Genomic DNA, 19,667 nt, shown 5'->3' on the forward strand with positions numbered 1-19,667 from the left:
ATTAATATTTTTTTCTAGAGTGGTGTGACTGTCCACTATCATTGTATCAACTCGCCACTGTCAACCCTGTTATGATACAGAACGTACAAAGTGTATTGAGTGTCCTTTTTATGCGTGAAATTTTTGTCACTGGAATTTAAGCAACAACATATCGTTGAATGAAATGTTCACTTTACTTGAAGTTTGAAGTATTGCGATTTTTAAGGGGTGGGGGAGTGGTAGGTAAGGTTTTTGGATTTGGACTAGTCTTGTATCGTTAATATTTCATGTCACATGAACTGTGTATTCCTATAAATTTTATCATTTTCTAATATGCATACTTACCATTGTAACTTATCAATAACAAACAATCGCTTCGCTCAATTAGTTTGTTAAAAAGTGTTCAAATTTAACAAACTTTTAAGTATTTCATTTTAAATGTTTCATGTCATATAAACTGCTAGTTGCATTGAATTGGTTTTATTTGATTAAATCAGGATTATGTACAGTATTTAAATAAGTAAATAACAGGTTTATCTTAAAACCGATAAATTTTCTTTTCAACTGAAAATAAAGACTTTCACCTCTTATCATTAACTCCCCTGCGTTTTAAAAACAAAACAACTGTCTCGAGTTGAAATTTTCCGGTTCACTAAGCGCATAGCGTAAAGGGGTACTTTTGTTTTCATTTAGCAGTAAGAAATTAATTGGAAACAAGTGAAAGGGGTAGCAGAAGACATCCAATTTGATTCTGAAACTAGTGTGATAATGATATTTTGTTTTATTGTGTGACATTGTGGCAAATATTATAAAGAAATACCAATTTTGGTGACAAGAGCATAATCGGTCAACACAATCAGTGCAGACAAGGATTTTTTTTTCTAATTAAAGAGATATTATTTATTGTAATCTGAAATAAATAAAACAAAGGTAAGCTTAACATTTTGACATTGCCCTTTTTTCAGTAAATTGAAAAATAAAATAAAAAAATGTATATTTTTATTGTTTATAATGTTTTTGTGTGTGTATTGCAACCATAAGACGTTTCATTGTTTTAACAATAGATTTAAAAGAAATTTAATGAATACACGAATGATTTTGAAAGAACTGTGTCATGTAGTTAGCAACTGAGATATTTAACGCATATCTTAAGGTATAGAAAATAAATAAGAAAAACATTTAATACACCAAATTGAATGTAAGGTCGAATGGTTCGGAATTCTTTTACAAATATGTCGTTTATTTCAAAATAAGAAATATGGTATATCTTTAAATGCTACCTAGATTTCTTTTCTGTTAACTTGAATGGCATTGAACAATTAATGTTCAATATAAACAAAAAGACAGATTGTGTCTATGGCGAAAAACAAAACACAAATAAAATGCTAATATCAAAAAATTATAGTGCATCTATATTAGAGTACAATCAGGCCATAATAATAAAACTAGCAGTTTAATAAGATAAATATGGAATTTTGTCTATCATTTTCTGCTGAAATGTGGGATTGTTAATAACTTCTAGTCATGAATATGTATGAACTATTTGCCACTGCACGTAAAGCAACGAAACAAAACCGACATTGTCTACATCCATAGAACCAAACTCAGTTTGCTTTAAAAAGATATATATGGGTCAACTTCGCATTATAACAATACATGTGTTTCATGTGGTCAATTTTTCTATTGAAAACCTATCAAAATATCAACATACATTTTTCTATTTAAATTTTCAAAATAACATGTCATCCGTGTTTAAATTAAATCGAAGACGGCGTTGTATACCTTTGCTAGTTAATTAGAGCTCAAAGTCAAAATTTAAATCAAGAAATATGCGGTTAATTACACCTATTTATAAGTAACCTATAATCCATGTGGAATTCAGATTAACATACATAAATATATATTGACATATATATTATATCTTACAATTTAAACTTTAAAAAAGAAATTTTCATACACGAGTAAGGCGAAACAAATATAATTTCCTTTGTGCTACCTTACTTTCCCGTTATGTTCATGCCTACCCCAACACAGCCTACGGTCATCTGAATCGATTAAGCGCCTTTATAATGCAGCCATGTTAGTCTAAGCACCTTTCTTATGTCCGGAAAATTTATCTTTTTTTTATCAATTAAAATGTTGTTTTGTATATCTACCTACCAGAAAACAAGTATATATCATTTATTACATATTTTAGCTTAATAAACAATTTGGAAACATACGTTCATTGAGACACAGACACAAATGAGATTTGACTATACAGATACCATAGTTTACGTTTTCAAGTGTAATTATGAGGGTTTAAAGCTTTGCTATGGATACTTCAATTTGAAACTATATTACATTTTAAAGTATTATATTGTCAAAAGAGGCATTATATATAATAGCATGTACACATGTAATACGATTCTTGAAGACGGATGGACAAAAAAACCTTAATGGTTCAGAAACAACTATAACTTTATTAAAATGAAATGATAAAAAAACGAATTCGAATTTGAAATAAATGAGACGAAAAGCGTGGTTAAAATTCACTCCAAATTTGACCCATGGGATTCTTTTACTCTCTTGTGTCTTTGGGTTACTGCTCAATGAAGTCTAAGTAATATAAAGATAGGGAGATGTGGTATGATTGCCAATGAGACAGCTATCCACCAAAGTTCAAATGAAAAAGATGTAAGCAATAGTAGGCAACCAATGAGAAAAACCCATACCGTATAGTCGGCTATACAATCCCCGACATGCAATTCAATTAAAAAAGCTAACGGCCTAAATTATAACAAATAATTTACTGAAAACAAATATGACAGACTTAAACCAACAACAACCACTGTACAAACCTTCCTCTGACAATGGACAGTGGTCTAACAGCACAACATACGAACGAACTATAAAAATTATCTGAAAAAGTCTTATCTCATCAGATCGATACAAAGCAGAAAAATCACAGACTAGACGTGATATGGTATTTATCCATCCCTCATCCCTATTTACAATTAAAGTACCGAGTACAGATCTGAGAGTACCCACAGTTACTGATAGCGTAAACCTTTGTTTCCTGTTACTAGTATACATTTTGTTAGCCTCATGATACATTGTAATTATGACCTATAGATTGAATCTTTTCAAGATCATACGCAATGATCTATGATCATGACAGTTGCTTAATGCAAACCAAGATACCTTGTTGAAATCAAATCAACACAGAATCAAACCTTGTGGCTCGTTTTTCAATCTATCCCTTAACTGTTGTGTGTTTAAAAGGGAAAACAAGAAATATGAGGTATACCTTCATGAACAGAAGCCTAAAAACAAGAATTATCAGAAAAAGTACTATTCGGAGGTAAATCTTTCTATGCTTATATATATGTAAATTGGTGGGTATCAATATACTACGGAGCCCTGCTGGTAATTTTCAATTAAAGAGTTTCGTTTTTTTAAAGTCAAGTGCGTTTTGATATATATCTCCAACTGTTGACTTTAAATTTCTAGCACTTTATATTCATAATACTTCTCCAGCTCTTTAAACACCACAAGTCTATATCTGTGTGAAACCAATAGGACTCTGCAGTATATCGACAGTATTGCTACCTATTATGCACCATACTACAAATGATTACATGGTTAAACCTTCTCGTTCATAGATAGCTGTTTGCTTATGACATTACTGATGGTACATCTATTGATAGAACTAATTAATATATTAAATTAATGAAGAATTATACAGGTCTTCCAATATACGTTTGCAATACATGTGCATGGAGTATAGTTTCAAAACAATTCGAAGCTTTAACAGATGTACAGTTTACATGGATGCTCAATAGGAATAAGGAGTATCAGATAATGTCAGATCTGATCTTACGATAAATATATTTAAATACACTCGGCAAGCTTCGGAAGAAACACATTTTAAATTTGACAAATATTATAATTATAATTTAATCATAGTTAATATATAATAGCTTGTGGTGACACAATCTTTATATCTTACAACCTTGTCTTTCGAGGACAATTGATGTCTATATATTAACCTTTTATTTGATATTTTAAAAGAATTTTTCTGTACTTAAAAGTTTTTGTCTGACTTATCTGTATAAACTCTTTCTAAATCATCACGAAATTACAATATTTTTTTTTCCTTCAAATTTACAAGTACGTACATTTATTTATATTTGAAAATTTAAACTTTGTTACAGTTAATAAGTAATAATTTGTTTTTAAGTCAAACGTTCTTGACGACTGACACTCTATGATTGTTAACAAGTATATTAATTTGTTAAAAAAAGTATAATTCGTGACCCATGCAGTGTGAAAATTACAGTGTCAATGTCAAAGCATTGTATTTTAAAAATATCTTTCTTTAGCTTGATATCAGATTTGTATACGGTAACGTTTCAAACGAAAGGTTTGTATACGTAGCTGAATATGGGTTGGCCTTCTTATAAAGGCCTCTCAAATAGCTAAATAATACAATCAAATTTACATCACGTCAGAGTAACAGGTACCATTTCAACTTGTTTGAAATATATACTCCATATTATAGAATCAAATATCAGATAATATTTTACATGTATCTCATTTCTGAACTAAGTTTGTCATATTGAATTTGTATTTACTTAATCAAAATATATTGCTATTAAAATCTAACAGTCAATCCTATTCTCGATTCGGTTTGCAAGTCCTTGCATCAATTTAATTAAAATCAAGAACTTGTAGCTGTCGACAACTTGTATGATATTGATTATTTTTGTCCTTTTCTTTTGTTATTATCCTTATTTACAGAAAAGTATGGACGGACGAACATGTACTCTAAATAATTATATTTCATTCAAAATGTACAGAAATTTAGCGTCTGCATAGTATTACGTCTAAATATATCATGGAACTTTTTAATGAACCAATTTTAGTTACAATATTTAATGGTTCTGAATTACAAAGTCTAAAGTAAAGATGGACACGGTCTTTAATAAAGAAGTTTAAATGAGAAGTTGGGTATGAACATATTATTTTTGTGTTTTCAAATTTCCGTGCAATTGAAATCCTTGAAATTGATTTGAAAGGAATATTTATGAAATAACATTAAAATTTCTATCTTCAGATTTACTGGCATTACAAAAAAAGAGGAACAATCTTTGAACCATGTCTTCCTACGTAAGTATTAACTGGCTAGTTCTCATTTCATACAAAAATCAGATTGGAAATCAATGTGGATATTGTGAAGGGTTTCTATTGTTTCGAATATACATATTTTAAACGAGCATCACGACCAGTCTTTAAACCATGTCTTTCTATATAATGTACATATGTATTTACTGGCTATAGTTGTCATTTCATTCAGAATTGAGATTTGATTTCAATTTGGACATTGATATGAGTTGCTACTGTTTCAAATATACATATCTTACATATGTTTTTAATGAATATCACGAGGGATGAAAAGAATATTGAAAGAACTGATTACGCCCCCAAACAGACAAGTTAAGACAAGGTGGGGTTCAATCTTAAGTTGTGTGCGTATGACTTTGTGGAATACTGTGTATTTGACTATTTGTTTTTTTAAAATTTCGGTTTTGATATTGTCATATGATATATGTCAAATAATAAATGTAATCAAATTATATAAAACTTATTCGAATAAACGAAATGGCCGACGGTTCATCTTTATTTTTCAATTTCTCCCACCTTTTATAAACAGATGAGTGTATTTGGCTGTGTGGGATGTATAAGTATGTAGCCACACCCAATCTGAATGGGAACATTAAATCCAATGACCAATGTGAGAAAAGTGACACGTTTGCATCCTTTAAAAACCCGTTGATGGCTTGTTGTATCGTATCCAAAGTATCTTATTTTTTTTAAAATTCTGTAGTACATGTGCTTTTATTTGCCAGCCCTTCTTCCCGGTTGACCATTCACTAACCTACCATTTGGATGACTTGTCAAATTGATCTGAATATGCATGAAATATTTTCAATTGAACATAAATGAATATAAGAAACCCATAAACATTAATAGTAATGTTTCAGATACTGGGAGATGATTGGCCAATTAAACCGTCATGGAAAACGATGGTATATGTGTACATGTATACTCCTATATCAATTATATACTGGGTTTCTGCTAGATGTCCTACTTTGAATAGCTCTTTTTTCCTTTTAAAAGCTAGATCTTTACATGCAAGAATGGTATATCTGCTTTTTATGAATATATAGTAACTTTAGATAGAATGTCGTTTGTAATCTTTACACGTACTATTTCGAATATACATGTAAGAACATGATTTACGTACTTTTTAAAGGGGCACTAGCTGTCAAATTCATCGTCACTGATTTGACTCAAATTCTCATATTTGATTTATAACAATGTAAAACATTTATCCAAACTATCAAAAGTCTAAAATAAACAATTTACAGAGCATGGGGTAGATAATATATAGGTTCGTTTCGTGTGTACTTTAGTCCAGACGCCATCTAATTAACTATCGATTTGACCTCAGATGACCATATAAGCGATGTAAACATAAATAAAGATATGAATAGATTAAACCAACACGTGCAATTGGATTTTTATAGGTCTGTTTGATTTTATTTTATAGATTAAAAATAGATGTTTCTCATTGCTTTTAACCGTATAAGAATGATTTTATGTGCATCGAATTAGTAATCAAATGATTTACCGTAGTTTCACTTTCATTGTTTACATTCTTTTTCTTTAAATAACCAGTACACGTACAATGCATGCGTTGTCAATCTCTAGCTAGGGGTTAAATTGAAGTTCACATGAATACGGCTTTAAAGAGGTCGACTCATTCACTTGCAAGTGAATAACTAATTATCAATGTTTAGCGTAATTTGACAAAATTGACCCTTTTTGGCTGCAAAAAGCGAATTGTTATTTCACTATTTCACTTTCATTATTGATTGAACAAAAAAAAACAAACTTTAGATTTTTTATATATCTCGTAGCTAGTGCCCCTTTAAGATAATATCTTTTCTTTTTAAATAGAAGTTTGAAAATCTATTTTTATTTCTAATACAAACGTTGCATGTATTTTCAATTGGTTTAGTAGCTTTTTGAGGCGGAAGTTAACAACATTTTCAACATTGAAATATTTGGACTATTTATAAGTAGAAACAAAAACTTTCATACATAAATCTAGATTCGATGTCTAAAAGGTGTCACTTTACTAAAGGACATTTAATTAGTACAAAAGGAAGTTTACGAATAGATAAATGTAAAAACCAAAAACAAAGGAATATGATTTTTTTTCTTTTTATTTGATCAAGTCTTTTGTTTGATTCTTTTGAAAACAACTTTACTTTTATTTCATTTGGTATATATTTACTTTTAGTATAAACAAACTTAAGTATATAGCATAACTCTAGCAATAGAAATTGGAAATATGATAGGTGGGCTACAATCGGTTATATCTGTTATGGTTGTCAAACATGCGAAAAAAAATTAAAAATATAAACTTATCTTATATACGGTAACATAAAAACAAGACATGGATTGAATTTTAAACAATGGCAAACATTAAAACCATATAAGATACAGTTTGCTTCAAGCATCTAAGACGTTTCTATAAACAAAAGTCCTGGAAGTCGTCTGCTACACATGTCTCGTTTTTGTGCTATTTTGATCCGATCAAAACTTTTTATCTTTTGGGAAACCTGCTGTTTTCTTGTGCCATTGTTCAATGAGAAGTCATGCTGAGATTTTTTAATGACTTTATATTCTGAAGCCGCTAGTATTCCTTTAACCCATTCTAAATAAAATATAATGCCCCCCCCCCCTTTTTTTTAATTTACGAAACTTGCATATATAGATAGTAAAGAGGTACAATATAAACTAATTAAATTCTAAAAGTAGTTGTTTTGATTTACAAATAACAGTTTTCAAATTCTTATTTTATGGCATACAGAGCTACTTCAAATGTACATAGCTATCAATTTACTTAGTAAAATGAAGATATTGGACTAGTTACGTTTCCTTTTAGCTTTCCAATATGGGTATTATTTACAACCTTTGAGTTTCAAATATTATCTTCTACTTTAATTATCTTCTATTTGAACATCCCACTTTTATTTCTTGTTTAACCCAAGTGAATCAATTCAGTTTCAAAACAACATGCTATTTTTGTTTTATTATCCAGTCTAGACTAAGTATCCGAAGACGTACAAAAAGTAAATCATGGAAATTCAATGTCGCTAAGACAAAGTAAAACTATAAGAAATGGAGTATTAAATTTGTTACCAAAATTCTATCATGCCAACGGATGTGTATTAATGCTAAAATCAGATTAGTTTATGTATAAGGGATTTATCTGGGCCTAGGATTGATTGATTGTTGGTTGCTTTACGGCGACTGGGCCTAGGAAAAACAACTGGTCTGTGCATTTGTGATCTGATTATAAAAGATCGTTCAATAAGAAATGAGGAAATGTAGGATATATGATATATACTGCAGTAGTTTAAAAATTGGCAAATACGTGTTTTATTGATTGTACAGACATTCAATTAAGTGACTATTTTTCATAATTACACCTTATGTAAGAATCATGGGTTTTGATTGGTTGATAGCCAGTGTATTTTTCACAATTTACTGTTATCAAATGAATATCGTTCATTTTTTAATGCCGCCGGGGTATATACAATAAACAGCTGCGCCATGAGCGCATGATACGCCAGTCGTTTTATGCAATAATAATAAATAGTTTCTGAGATACAGCGCAACATGTGAAAACACCCTTTTTTTTTAACAAAAAACTCAATAACTCTAAAATAAAATTTTGAATCATCACCAAAACGTATACAGATCTTAAGATTAATATAACTAAGAAGTGTGTAAAGTTTTAAGCAATAATCATAAATTGTTTTTGGTATACAGTGCGACATGTGAAAACACACCTTTTTTTTAACAAAAAACTCAATTAATGCATGCTAAATAAAATTTTAAATCATCACCAAAAAGTGAACAGATCTTGAGGTTAATATAAAAAAGAGGTGTGTAAAGTTTTAAGGTGGTATGGTGGTATAGGTGTCTTCCGCCATCTTGGATTGTAAAAAACAGAGAACCTAAGGTCCACATTTTCTATCTATCAAGTTAGCAAAATTTGATACAAGAATGCAGATATTTAATGTGCATTTTCATTTAAAAGAACCAATTTATAAGAAAATAACTTATAAGTATTAATATTTTTACAAGTGTTGATTATTTTTGGTTGTTTTCAAATGTTTTTGAATTGTCATTTTATGTGGAGGTAACTCTAAAACAGTGCATTTTCTGAAGGATTCTACATGGAATTTTCCTATTTTGTATTTTAGCCGGAAAAAAAGTGAGGTGACCCTATCTTTTCTTTTGATAAACCCAAAGCATTGTCTGAAAGCAATTTTTTCCCTATTTATTTTACAATTCTATCATTTTGTTTTGTGTCTTATCACCAAATGGTGTTTTTTTCCTGCATAATCTATACAAAATGTGTCATTTTGTCACAACCTGTAGCTTGAGAAAATGCGCGGTGACCTATCATTTTTATTATATTTTTGAACATATATCAATAGATACTACGTTTTCGCAAAGTATGAACAAATTCTATCATTTTTATTTTAGACTCCCATATCACCTTAAGTAATAATCATAAATGGTTTTTGAGATACGCACGACATGTAAAAAAAACCTCCCCCCTTTTTTTTACAAAATACTCAATAACTCAAATATAAAATTTTGAATCATCACCAAAAAGTATACAGATCTTTAGATTAATATAACTGAGAAGTGTGTAAAGTTTTAATCAATTATCATTAATCGTTTTTGAGATACGGCGCGACATGGGGAAAACACCCCCCTGTTTTAGTTACAAACCCGTAACTCAAAAAGTTTAAATCTATTTTCACCAAAAAGTATACAGATCATTTTGACCATCATAAGAAACAACAATATTAAGTTTCATGAAATTTGGATAAGCCGTTCTCAAGTTACAGTGCGACATGTTTACGCCGGACAGACACCGCACTGAGGGACAGACGAACGGATGGACGGACGCCGGACATTTGTATACCATAATACGTCCGTTAAAATTTTGACGAGCGTATAAAAAGGATATGCCCTTTTTACCCTCTCTGCCGTGGTATTTGCCAAAAAATACTGGACTGGACGCTTGTAACTTCACGGTCATCAATGCGATTTGAAAGTTAACATTCGGTGTAATTAAACAGATATGGCATGTTCTTGAGGGGTATCTGCGAAAAATACCAGTCTTGAGAATGAATTTCCTTTGCCTTACGGCTCGCGAAATTTAACATTCTCTCGACTGGTATTTTTCGCAAATACCCCTCCTTAACATGATATATCTGTTCAATATACCATGCCATTTTAATTGACGCTGCTGCTTATTTTCACATGTTCAAAACAACTTTGTATGTCATTATTGCTATTAAATGATATCATGGTACCAACTTAAAGTAAATAATTTGATACAGTTTGTTCTAGATCTTAAACATGCTTGCTTTTATATTGGCTAGTTTTAGTTAGAATAACAACATGTAGTTATATTTGTAGACTTATCTTATAGTTTTTACAATTTTACGCAAATCCATTTTTTACAAAGCTACTCATGCGACTGTCATACAAGTGAGAGGTTTATCGCTATACAACCAGGTTCAATCCACCAGTTTCTACTTTTGAAAATGCCTGTACCAAGTCAGGAATATGACATTTGACGTCCATTCGTTTGATGTGTTTTATAATTTGATGTTGTCATTTGATTAGCATGATTAGGGACTTTCCGTTTTGAATTTGCCTCGGAATTCAGTATTTTTTTTAATTTTTCTTTTCACCATGAGAAACATTTTTTAATACATGATTCATCGTTTTCATCATTTGTATAATGAATGAGTACAAAATTCCATAGGAAGATATTTTAGGAAAAAATAAATGTATTAATTCATAGGGTATTGGTTCATTGGTACATGATTTATAACCACCTTTCTAAAATTGTTCCATTTATAAATTTAAAAATTACATTTTGTATAAGATACCGTTAAATATATCACATTTGACAAATATTTATAAAGTTCGAATTTCTGACAAGTCTTTCATAGTTATCCTTTAATACATACATTTTGTTTTTTGCGCAGTATATGAGAAAGTCAACATACCAAAAAGATTTCAACAAGAGGGTAAGTTTCGAATATATATGGTGTCGGTTCCGAATAGTAATACATACTTTTATTTTAACAGTACAGGAAAGAATCAACATATAGACATGATTACAACAAAGGAAAGGTTAGTTCTGTGCAGTGTCTTTGAGTGTTTCTACCTCTTGGGAATCTTACTTCAATGTTTAGATATTCTAGAAAGTAGAGTTACCTGTTTGTACTAACGTTTCCAATCGTTTCGCCTATGTATACACACCGTCTGCATTTGCTTCAGTGGCAAACCAATGTGGTAGTAAATATGGGTTGTTACTAGAAACCTCACCAACAATCCAGAATCAAACTCAATAATATTCGTTTAAAAAGTCTTCCATCTAATCTTTGTAACCACTTCGCTTCAACCATTTTATTCTGAGTGATACTGCCACTCAGATTTTCTACTCCTATTTTATATGTTTTGTCTGTTTTGTACAATATTCGTACACATTAGGACGACAAACAAGATTCGCTGCAATTTATCATAATTTGACCTTTAACCTTGATTCTTATTCTCCTCTCCAATTGTTGCCTCCCCCTTTTTATATAGAAATCCACATTACCAAAAAGTTGAGTGAAACATCCTAAACGAACTGTGAAAATCAAAGCAGTATTCAGATGATTTAATTTTTGTACACAAAGCATAATTGAAACAATAAAATAAAATAATTATATTTCTATAGCTGAAAATTGTGATATAGTATATATGAACGTATTACTTTTTTTTTATAATTATCACCTGCGTGTTGCTTTCTGGTTTTGTGGTAAATAACATTTTAATGGTATTCTACTAATATATTTTTTCGATATATTTATGTTAGCATTCTAATACTTTAACAACTAATTGAAAAGGTTTGATATTCAATGTAAATTATGGTTTCAAGCTAATTGGAGATAAGATGATACAATCTGCATTAATTTAGACTCTTAAATAAAACAATAGGGCCTCAGGTTAATATATACAACAAACATTTCTTTATACATCTATATTTATATAAATATTTTCAACAACACATACATACTATAATCATCCTAAAAAAAGTAAAACAACAACTTTGTGTTTTTGTATTAATTAAAATATTCAATAAAAAGTTGACATGTTGTAATTGAAACAAAAAGTAGCAATTATACATCTCAAATAATAATGGTTTATCCGTGGAAGTATTATGTTCAATAAAGGACTTCTATGGTTTTTGTAAATCCTGTATAAATTGCAGAAACATGTGTCATTTAGTTAATTTCTGTGTTGATTATATATTTGAGAAAATGAATATCCTTCTTTTAGGCACCAGAATATGACCGACATGGTATGATAAGAAATATGGACTACAACAAGGTAAGCCACGTGAAAAAGGACCGTCTGTAGAATAAAAAAAAACGAAAACTTCATATTAATTCGTCCGAAGCGATTTTCTGATTTAATAATCACCCGGAACCTTCATAGCCAGTTATTTAACTGCCAAGCATGTACAGCATCCGCATTTTCGCAAAATAAATAAAAACATTAATAAAATATTATCAACAAAATAGGGAAAATCGTTTACAGACAACTACAAACACAACTCTGAAAATTATATGGACGCCATCACGAGTTTGTTGCTTGTTATAAGTTATCTATTTCACATATTACGACGGCTATGTTTAATCGCAATTCCTTCTACTTTTTATTTATTTGAAAACTTCGAATAAGACATATGACTGAGTATGTGTCTCCATGATAGTCATCAAATGTACCAGAATTATAATTTAGTACGCCAGATGCGCGTTTCGTCAACATAAGACTCACCAGTGACGCACAGATAAACATAGTTAACTTATAAAGCAAAACAAGTACAAAGTTGAAAAGCATTTAGGACTCACAATTCCAAAAAGTTGTGCCAAATACGGCTAAGGTAATCTGTTCCTGGGATAAAAAAAGTCCTTATTTTTTTCTCGAAAAATTCAAAGTTTTGTTAACAGGAAATTTTAAAAAATGACCATACAATTGATATTCATGTCAACACCGAAGTGCTGACTACTGGCCTGGTGAAACACTCAGGGACGAAACGTCCACCAGCAGGGGTATCGACCAAGTGGTGAGCAACTTGACGGGTGCCACAGATCATGCAGGATCTGCTTTCCCTCCAAGAACATTTAAAACCAACCCTTGTTTTTGTTTGGTTCGTGTTGCTCAATATTTAATTTTCTATGGTGTGTTTGTGGACTATTGTTTGAATTTGGTAGTTTTTTCGTGTTTTTGCAATGGCATCGCTAGTTGGTCTTCGAATTGTGAGTTATAATATCCCTCTGGTATCGGTCTTTTGTATCTTTTTTAGAAATCAGAATAGCGTGTGAAAAGTTGCATTTCATTTATCTCAATTGCAATTATAAAGATATATCAAGTATAAGCAAAAAGGTAAAACTGACCGAAAGTAAAATTAATGGACAAAAAGAAGAACGGACCGAAAGCAACGGACAAAGAGAAAATTATCGAACAAAAGCAAATCCGGACAAAAAAGCGAATTTCGGATAAAAAACACCGTATCAATTGAGCTTACAATAAAGATAAGTAGAATGTTGCGATTTAATGTTTGTCTACAAACAAAACTAAATATCGTATACATTTTTCATTCTTGCATTGTATAATAAATGCAAATTAAGCAAACTGAATTAACAGACTCCATCGCAAGGCGATAATAAACGACTTACACATGTAATTGAAGTATTCACTTCGTATTAACTAATAAAACTTATTTCGTTATATTTCAGGCAAAATTTGATGATCCGATGTGGCAGAGAGGTAGAAATGAATCGTCTGAGGTATGTGTAGAATTGAGAAAAACTGTAACCCCAGCCTTACTTTTGCAGCAAAGACGCTAAAAATAAAAAAACAAAAACAAACATAAAAAACGTGAACATAAAAAATAACAACAACAACAACAAAAACTCTTACAAAACTGTATAAATGTATGTATGTTAATAAATAAAAACTATCGGAAAACATTTCAAATGTGTTATTACAATTCATATATGAGCACGGAAAAGGTTATCAAATATTTGTTTTAACATTTTATGGAGTTCAAATGTTTGTAAACTCTTTGTAACACATGTAACTTGGGTGCATTATAAATCACCAGTAAAAGAACGACAGAAAATAATGCCCTTTCCCACCTCAAAGTCAAAACGAAAATAAGAGCCATCAGTAGTTTATGTTCACCGCGTTAGTATCTCCTGCTATACATACATGTACACATTTTCCAATGTTAATCCTCATTTATTCAAATTGCCAAAATTTGGATTAGGACACAACCGAAAATGTTAGATTACTCTGCTATCTAAAAACCACGCAACAACCACTACACAGAATACTAAGGAAATAGATTCATTATAGTGCTGGAAAGTTTTAGTGAAATGGAAATAAGCATTATGTCATAAAAAAAGTCAAAAGCTAATTGTTTATTTTAATAAAATAATACACTTTGGTATATTAGATTTTGAAAATGATTTCAGCAATATGAAGATCGACTCAGAGAAATGTCCAAACATCAGGTGAGTAACTAATACAAATAACTTACAAATAACAAATTAGGGTGTTTGCAAACTTAACAAAGTTTAAACGCTATTGGAAATGGGTTTGCAAATATGTTCCCAATATATCCATGGAAATTTGTGATGAATGCTAAAATATTCGTTTGTTTGGAGAATATACACTTCAAAAGTGCAATAAAATTGATTTAAACTGAAAGTGGCAAACATAAATTATGATAATAATGCAACGTCGATAAAAAAGATTACTATTCAAAAGAAAATATGCTTTTACAATCTTGTTTAACAAACAAATATTCCTGACAGACAAACATTATGTTAACAGCAACTTTAAATATGTTAATAAGCTATAACTAGAGGCTCTAAAGAGCCTGTGTCGCTCACCTTGGTCTATGTGAATATTAAAGGAATCAGATGGATTCATGACAAAATTGTGTTTTGGTGATGGTGATGTGTTTGTACATCTTACTTTACTGAACATTCTTGCTGCTTAAAATTATCTCTATCTATAATGAACTTGGCCCATTGGTTTCAGTGGAAAATGTTAGTAAAAATTTACAAATTTTATGAAAATTGTTAAAAATTGACTATAAAGAACAATAACTCCTAAGGGGGTCAATTGACCATTTCGGTCATGTTGACTTATTTTTAAATCTTACTTTGCTGAACATTATTGTTGTTTACAGTTTATCTCTATCAATAATAATATTCAAGATAATGACCAAAAACAGCAAAATTTCCTTAAAACTAACAATTCAGGGTCAGCAACCCAACAACGAGATGTCCGATTCATCTAAAAATTTCAGAGCAGATAAATGTTGACCTGATAAACAATTTTACCCCATGTCAGATTTGCTCTAAATGCTTTGGGTTTTGAGTTATAAGCCAAAAACTGCATTTTACCCCATGTTCTATTTTTAGCCATGGGGGCCATCTTAGTTTGATGGCCGGGTCACCGGACACATTTTTCAAACTACTAACCCAAAAGATGATTGTGGCCAAGTTTGGATTAATTTGGCCCAGTAGTTTCAGAGGAGAAGATTTTTGTAAAATATTACTAAGATTTACGAAAAATGGTTAAAAATTGACTATAAAGGGCAATAACTCCTAAAGGGGTCAACTGACCATTTCAGTCATGTTGACTTATTTGGAAATCTTACTTTGCTGAACATTATTGCTGTTTATAGTTTATCTCTATCTATAATAATATTCAAGATAATAACCAAAAAGAGCAAAATTTCCTTAAAACAAGTGAAACTGTGAGCTACTGCTCACTGATGATACCCCCGCCGCAAGTGGATAATATTAATAGTGTAAAAATATGCAAGTGTTTGGTAAACAGGAAGTTGTCAAGTGATGAATCTGAAAACGCATCACACGGTATAGCTGACTTAGATAAACCCTGAAACCAAATTTCAGAAATCCTTGTATTGTAGTTCCTGAGAAAAATGTGACGAAAGTTTCATGGGACGGACTGACTGACAGACGGACTGATGGACGGACTGACGGACGGACTGACAGACAGAGGTAAAACAGTATACCCCCCTTTTTTTAAAGCGGGGGTATAATTACTAATTCAGGGCCAGCAACCCAACAACGGGTTATCCGATTCATCTGAAAATTTCAGGGCAGATAGATCTTGAACTGATAAACAATTTTACCCCATGTCAGATTTGCTCTAAATGCTTTGGATTTTGAGTTATAAGCCAAAAACTGCATTTTACCCCATGTTCTATTTTTAGCCATGGCGGCCATCTTGGTTTGATGGCCAGGTCACCGGACACATTTTTCAAACTACTAACCCAAAAGATGATTGTGGCCAAGTTTGGATTAATTTGGCCCTGTAGTTTCAGAGGAGAAGATTTTTGTAAAATATTACTAAGATTTACGAAAAATGGTTAAAAATTGACTATAAAGGGCAATAACTCCTAAAGGGGTCAACTGACCATTTCAGTCATGTTGACTTATTTGTAAATCTTACTTTGCTGAACATTATTGCTGTTTACTGTTTATCTCTATCTATAATAATATTCAAGATAATAACCAAAAACAGCAAAATTTCCTTAAAATTACTAATTCAGGGGCAGCAACCCAAAAACGGGTTATCCGATTCATCTGAAAATTTCAGGGCAGATAGATCTTCACCTGTTTAACAATTCTACCCCATGTCAGATTTGCTCTAAATGCTTTGGTTTTTGAGTTATAAGCCAAAAACTGCATTTTACCCCTATGTTCTATTTTTAGCCATGGCAGCCATCTTGGATGGTTGGCCAGGTCACCGGACACTTTTTTTAAACTAGATACCCCAATGATGATTGTGGCCAAGTTTGGTTTAATTTGGCCCAGTAGTTTCAGAGGAGAAGATTTTTGTAAAAGTTAACGACGACGACGGACGACGGACGCCGGACGCCGGACGCCGGACGCCAAGTGATGAGAAAAGCTCACTTGGCCTTTTAGGCCAGGTGAGCTAAAAAGGGTTGGGACAGCCTCTACAATAAATGAACTAATACATAAAGCTAAATCCCCTGTTTCATTAATTAAATAAACAAATAGAGTACCATTTGAATCAGGAATATGGCAGTTGTATTTCACTTTTTCCGTTGATTGGTGGTATATAATTTTGTCAGTTTGTAAAGCCTGCTCCCTTTTCTTATTTATCTTGGAGTTCGGTATTCAAAAAAAAATAAATTTTGCACTGCGTCAGGTGCGCATTTCAACACTGAGACCCCCAGTTTATGGTGGGGTTCGTGTTGCTTAGTCTTTAGTGTTCTATGTTGTGTCTTGTATACTATAATGTATCTGTTTGTCTTATTACTTTTAGCCATGGCGTTGTCAGTTTATTTTCGATCTGCAAGTATGAGTTTGACTGTCCCTCTGTTATTTTTTGCCCCTCTTTTTTGAATCATCAATGAAGATGTATGTATATATGTCGACATACTATAGAAATTCATAACAAGAGGCAATTTTTACATTTTATCTATCTTTTTAGGCACCTGACTACTATCCTACATATGAAGCAAGGGTAAGTCTGTTGAATATGTTTGTTTTGGCATGATATTGAGAGGCCAAAAAAAAAAAAAAAGAAAGCAAGAAAATTGTAACATTTAAAGCAGTAAACGTTAAAACTTTCATTAAAATCTTTAGCTACAAATGGTCAGAATTTTACTATCGAAAAATGTTTATTTTATGTAGTCGATAAAATTAGTAAAGATGGGAAAAAGTGAAAGATCTTATGTTTTCTACACCTTGATATAAAAAAAACGAAAAAAAAAAACCCAAGCCAATCAATATTGGCAACACAGTATTAGTGTTATAAAGAATTTCATACATACTGAATGGTTACACTCAAATAAATAAATATGCTCGTTGCATAAGTTTATTGCGCGTTCTTACATTTTTTTAACATAATTTTATATAAGTCTGTTGTATTATTCGTGTTTGTATTTACTCATTAAGTTATGCAAATGAAATGCTATACTAATATTTTTTATAGAAAGATAGACGCGTATACTTACATGCATTGATAGAGGTGATTTTTCGATGAAAGAAATGCTGATAAAATGACCCATGCACTCATACTAAATAAAAAAACACCAATAAAACGATACGAAAAGTTACTAAATCGCTCTCATGTACCCACACTTACATCTGTGACACGACCATTCATCAATGACGTCAACTAATTTCTTCTGTAACTCTCACTTAAAAACGTAAATAAAATCATCTTCCTACAGGCGACACATGTAAATGTTCAAGTATTCCATTAAACGTAACTACAAACAAAAATAAACATTATAAAATTCCAATCGTATATTTAACCTTCCTTGATTTGTTATTGTAGAAAGCACACGAAATGCATGAGTACGGTAGAGATAGGCGACCAGTAAGTATATTCTAGTGTAAGGTAAAGGAGGGCATTCTGAAAGTAAGTTTTCCTGTTACAAATAAAGGCAACAGTAGTATACCGCTGTTCAAAACTCATAAATCCATGAACAAAAAACAAAATCGTTGTAACAAACTAAAACCGAGGGAAACGCATTAAATATAAGAGGAGAACAACGACATAACACTAAAATGTAACACAAATAGACAAAATCCCACGAGAATAACAAATATAACATATATATATAACATCAAAACCAAAAACTTTGATTTTTTCAAAAGGAAAACTGTCAAATATAACGTTTTAGTATTGCAATATGATCATGCTATTTATTTACAGAAATTTGATATCTTCGTGTCACCAAAAGGATAAAAATACACAAAACGATGCCTACTTAACCAAAAATCTTTAACATGTTTGTTTTACTTGCAAAATTATGGTTGATTGATTAAGATCGTCTTAACACAAAATGCCATATAGTTTAAGTTTAAAAACGAATGTGACCTACCGAATTAGACAATTTATCGGGTTTGTGATACAATGATCAAAACGACGGGTGCCCCATGTGGAGCAGGATCTACCGACCCTTCCGCAGCACATCAGACCACACCAGGTTTTGTTGGTGTTCGTCTTGCTTAGTCTTTAGTTTTCTATATTGTGTCTTGTGTCTTGTGTTTGTCTTTTTCGTTTTTAACCATGGCGTTGTCAGTTTATTTTCGATCTTTGAGTTTGACGGTCCGTCGGGTATCTTTCGCCCCTCATAATAAATTAACTAGTATATATATCACAAAATAAAGATCATGATTTCTGAAACCATTTTGGAATTTTGAATATTAATTAGTTATCCAAGGTACCAGGATCATAATTTAGTACGCTAGATGCCCGTTTCGTCTACATAAGACTCATAAGTGACGCTCATATCAAAATAGTTATCAAGCCATACAAGTACAAAGTTGAAGAGCATTGAGGATCAAAATTTCAAAAAGTTTTGCCAAACACGGCTAAGGTACATGTACATGTATATTTCTGGGACATGAAAAACCTCAGTTTTTCGAAAACTTAAAAGTTTTGTAAACAGGAAATTTATA

At 31.3% G+C, this 19,667-nt stretch overlaps 1 protein-coding gene across 20 annotated transcripts in view; it reads left to right on the top strand.

Annotated features, from left to right (window-relative positions):
* Nucleotides 1–567: 567 nt before the first annotated feature.
* The window catches only part of LOC143079830 (uncharacterized), a 41,585-nt gene continuing 22,485 nt past the window's right edge, over nt 568–19,667 (top strand). For 5 of the 20 annotated variants that reach the window (XM_076255447.1, XM_076255452.1, XM_076255448.1 and 2 more), the window contains exons 1-9: nt 633–909; nt 5,078–5,130; nt 6,006–6,050; nt 11,221–11,265; nt 12,457–12,507; nt 13,920–13,970; nt 14,661–14,699; nt 17,686–17,718; nt 18,538–18,579. In XM_076255447.1, coding sequence (XP_076111562.1) covers nt 5,119–5,130; nt 6,006–6,050; nt 11,221–11,265; nt 12,457–12,507; nt 13,920–13,970; nt 14,661–14,699; nt 17,686–17,718; nt 18,538–18,579 — 318 coding nt within the window. In that variant the 5' untranslated portion in view covers nt 633–909; nt 5,078–5,118. Of the gene's footprint in view, nt 910–5,077; nt 5,131–6,005; nt 6,051–11,117; nt 11,160–11,220; nt 11,266–12,456; nt 12,508–13,919; nt 13,971–14,660; nt 14,700–17,685; nt 17,719–18,537; nt 18,580–19,667 lie in introns of all 20 variants that reach the window. The other 15 variants (XM_076255454.1, XM_076255455.1, XM_076255456.1 and 12 more) reach the window with 10 other exon arrangements.

This window comes from Mytilus galloprovincialis, chromosome 6 (genome assembly GCF_965363235.1).
Source record: "Mytilus galloprovincialis chromosome 6, xbMytGall1.hap1.1, whole genome shotgun sequence".
Lineage (NCBI taxonomy): Eukaryota > Metazoa > Mollusca > Bivalvia > Mytilida > Mytilidae > Mytilus > Mytilus galloprovincialis.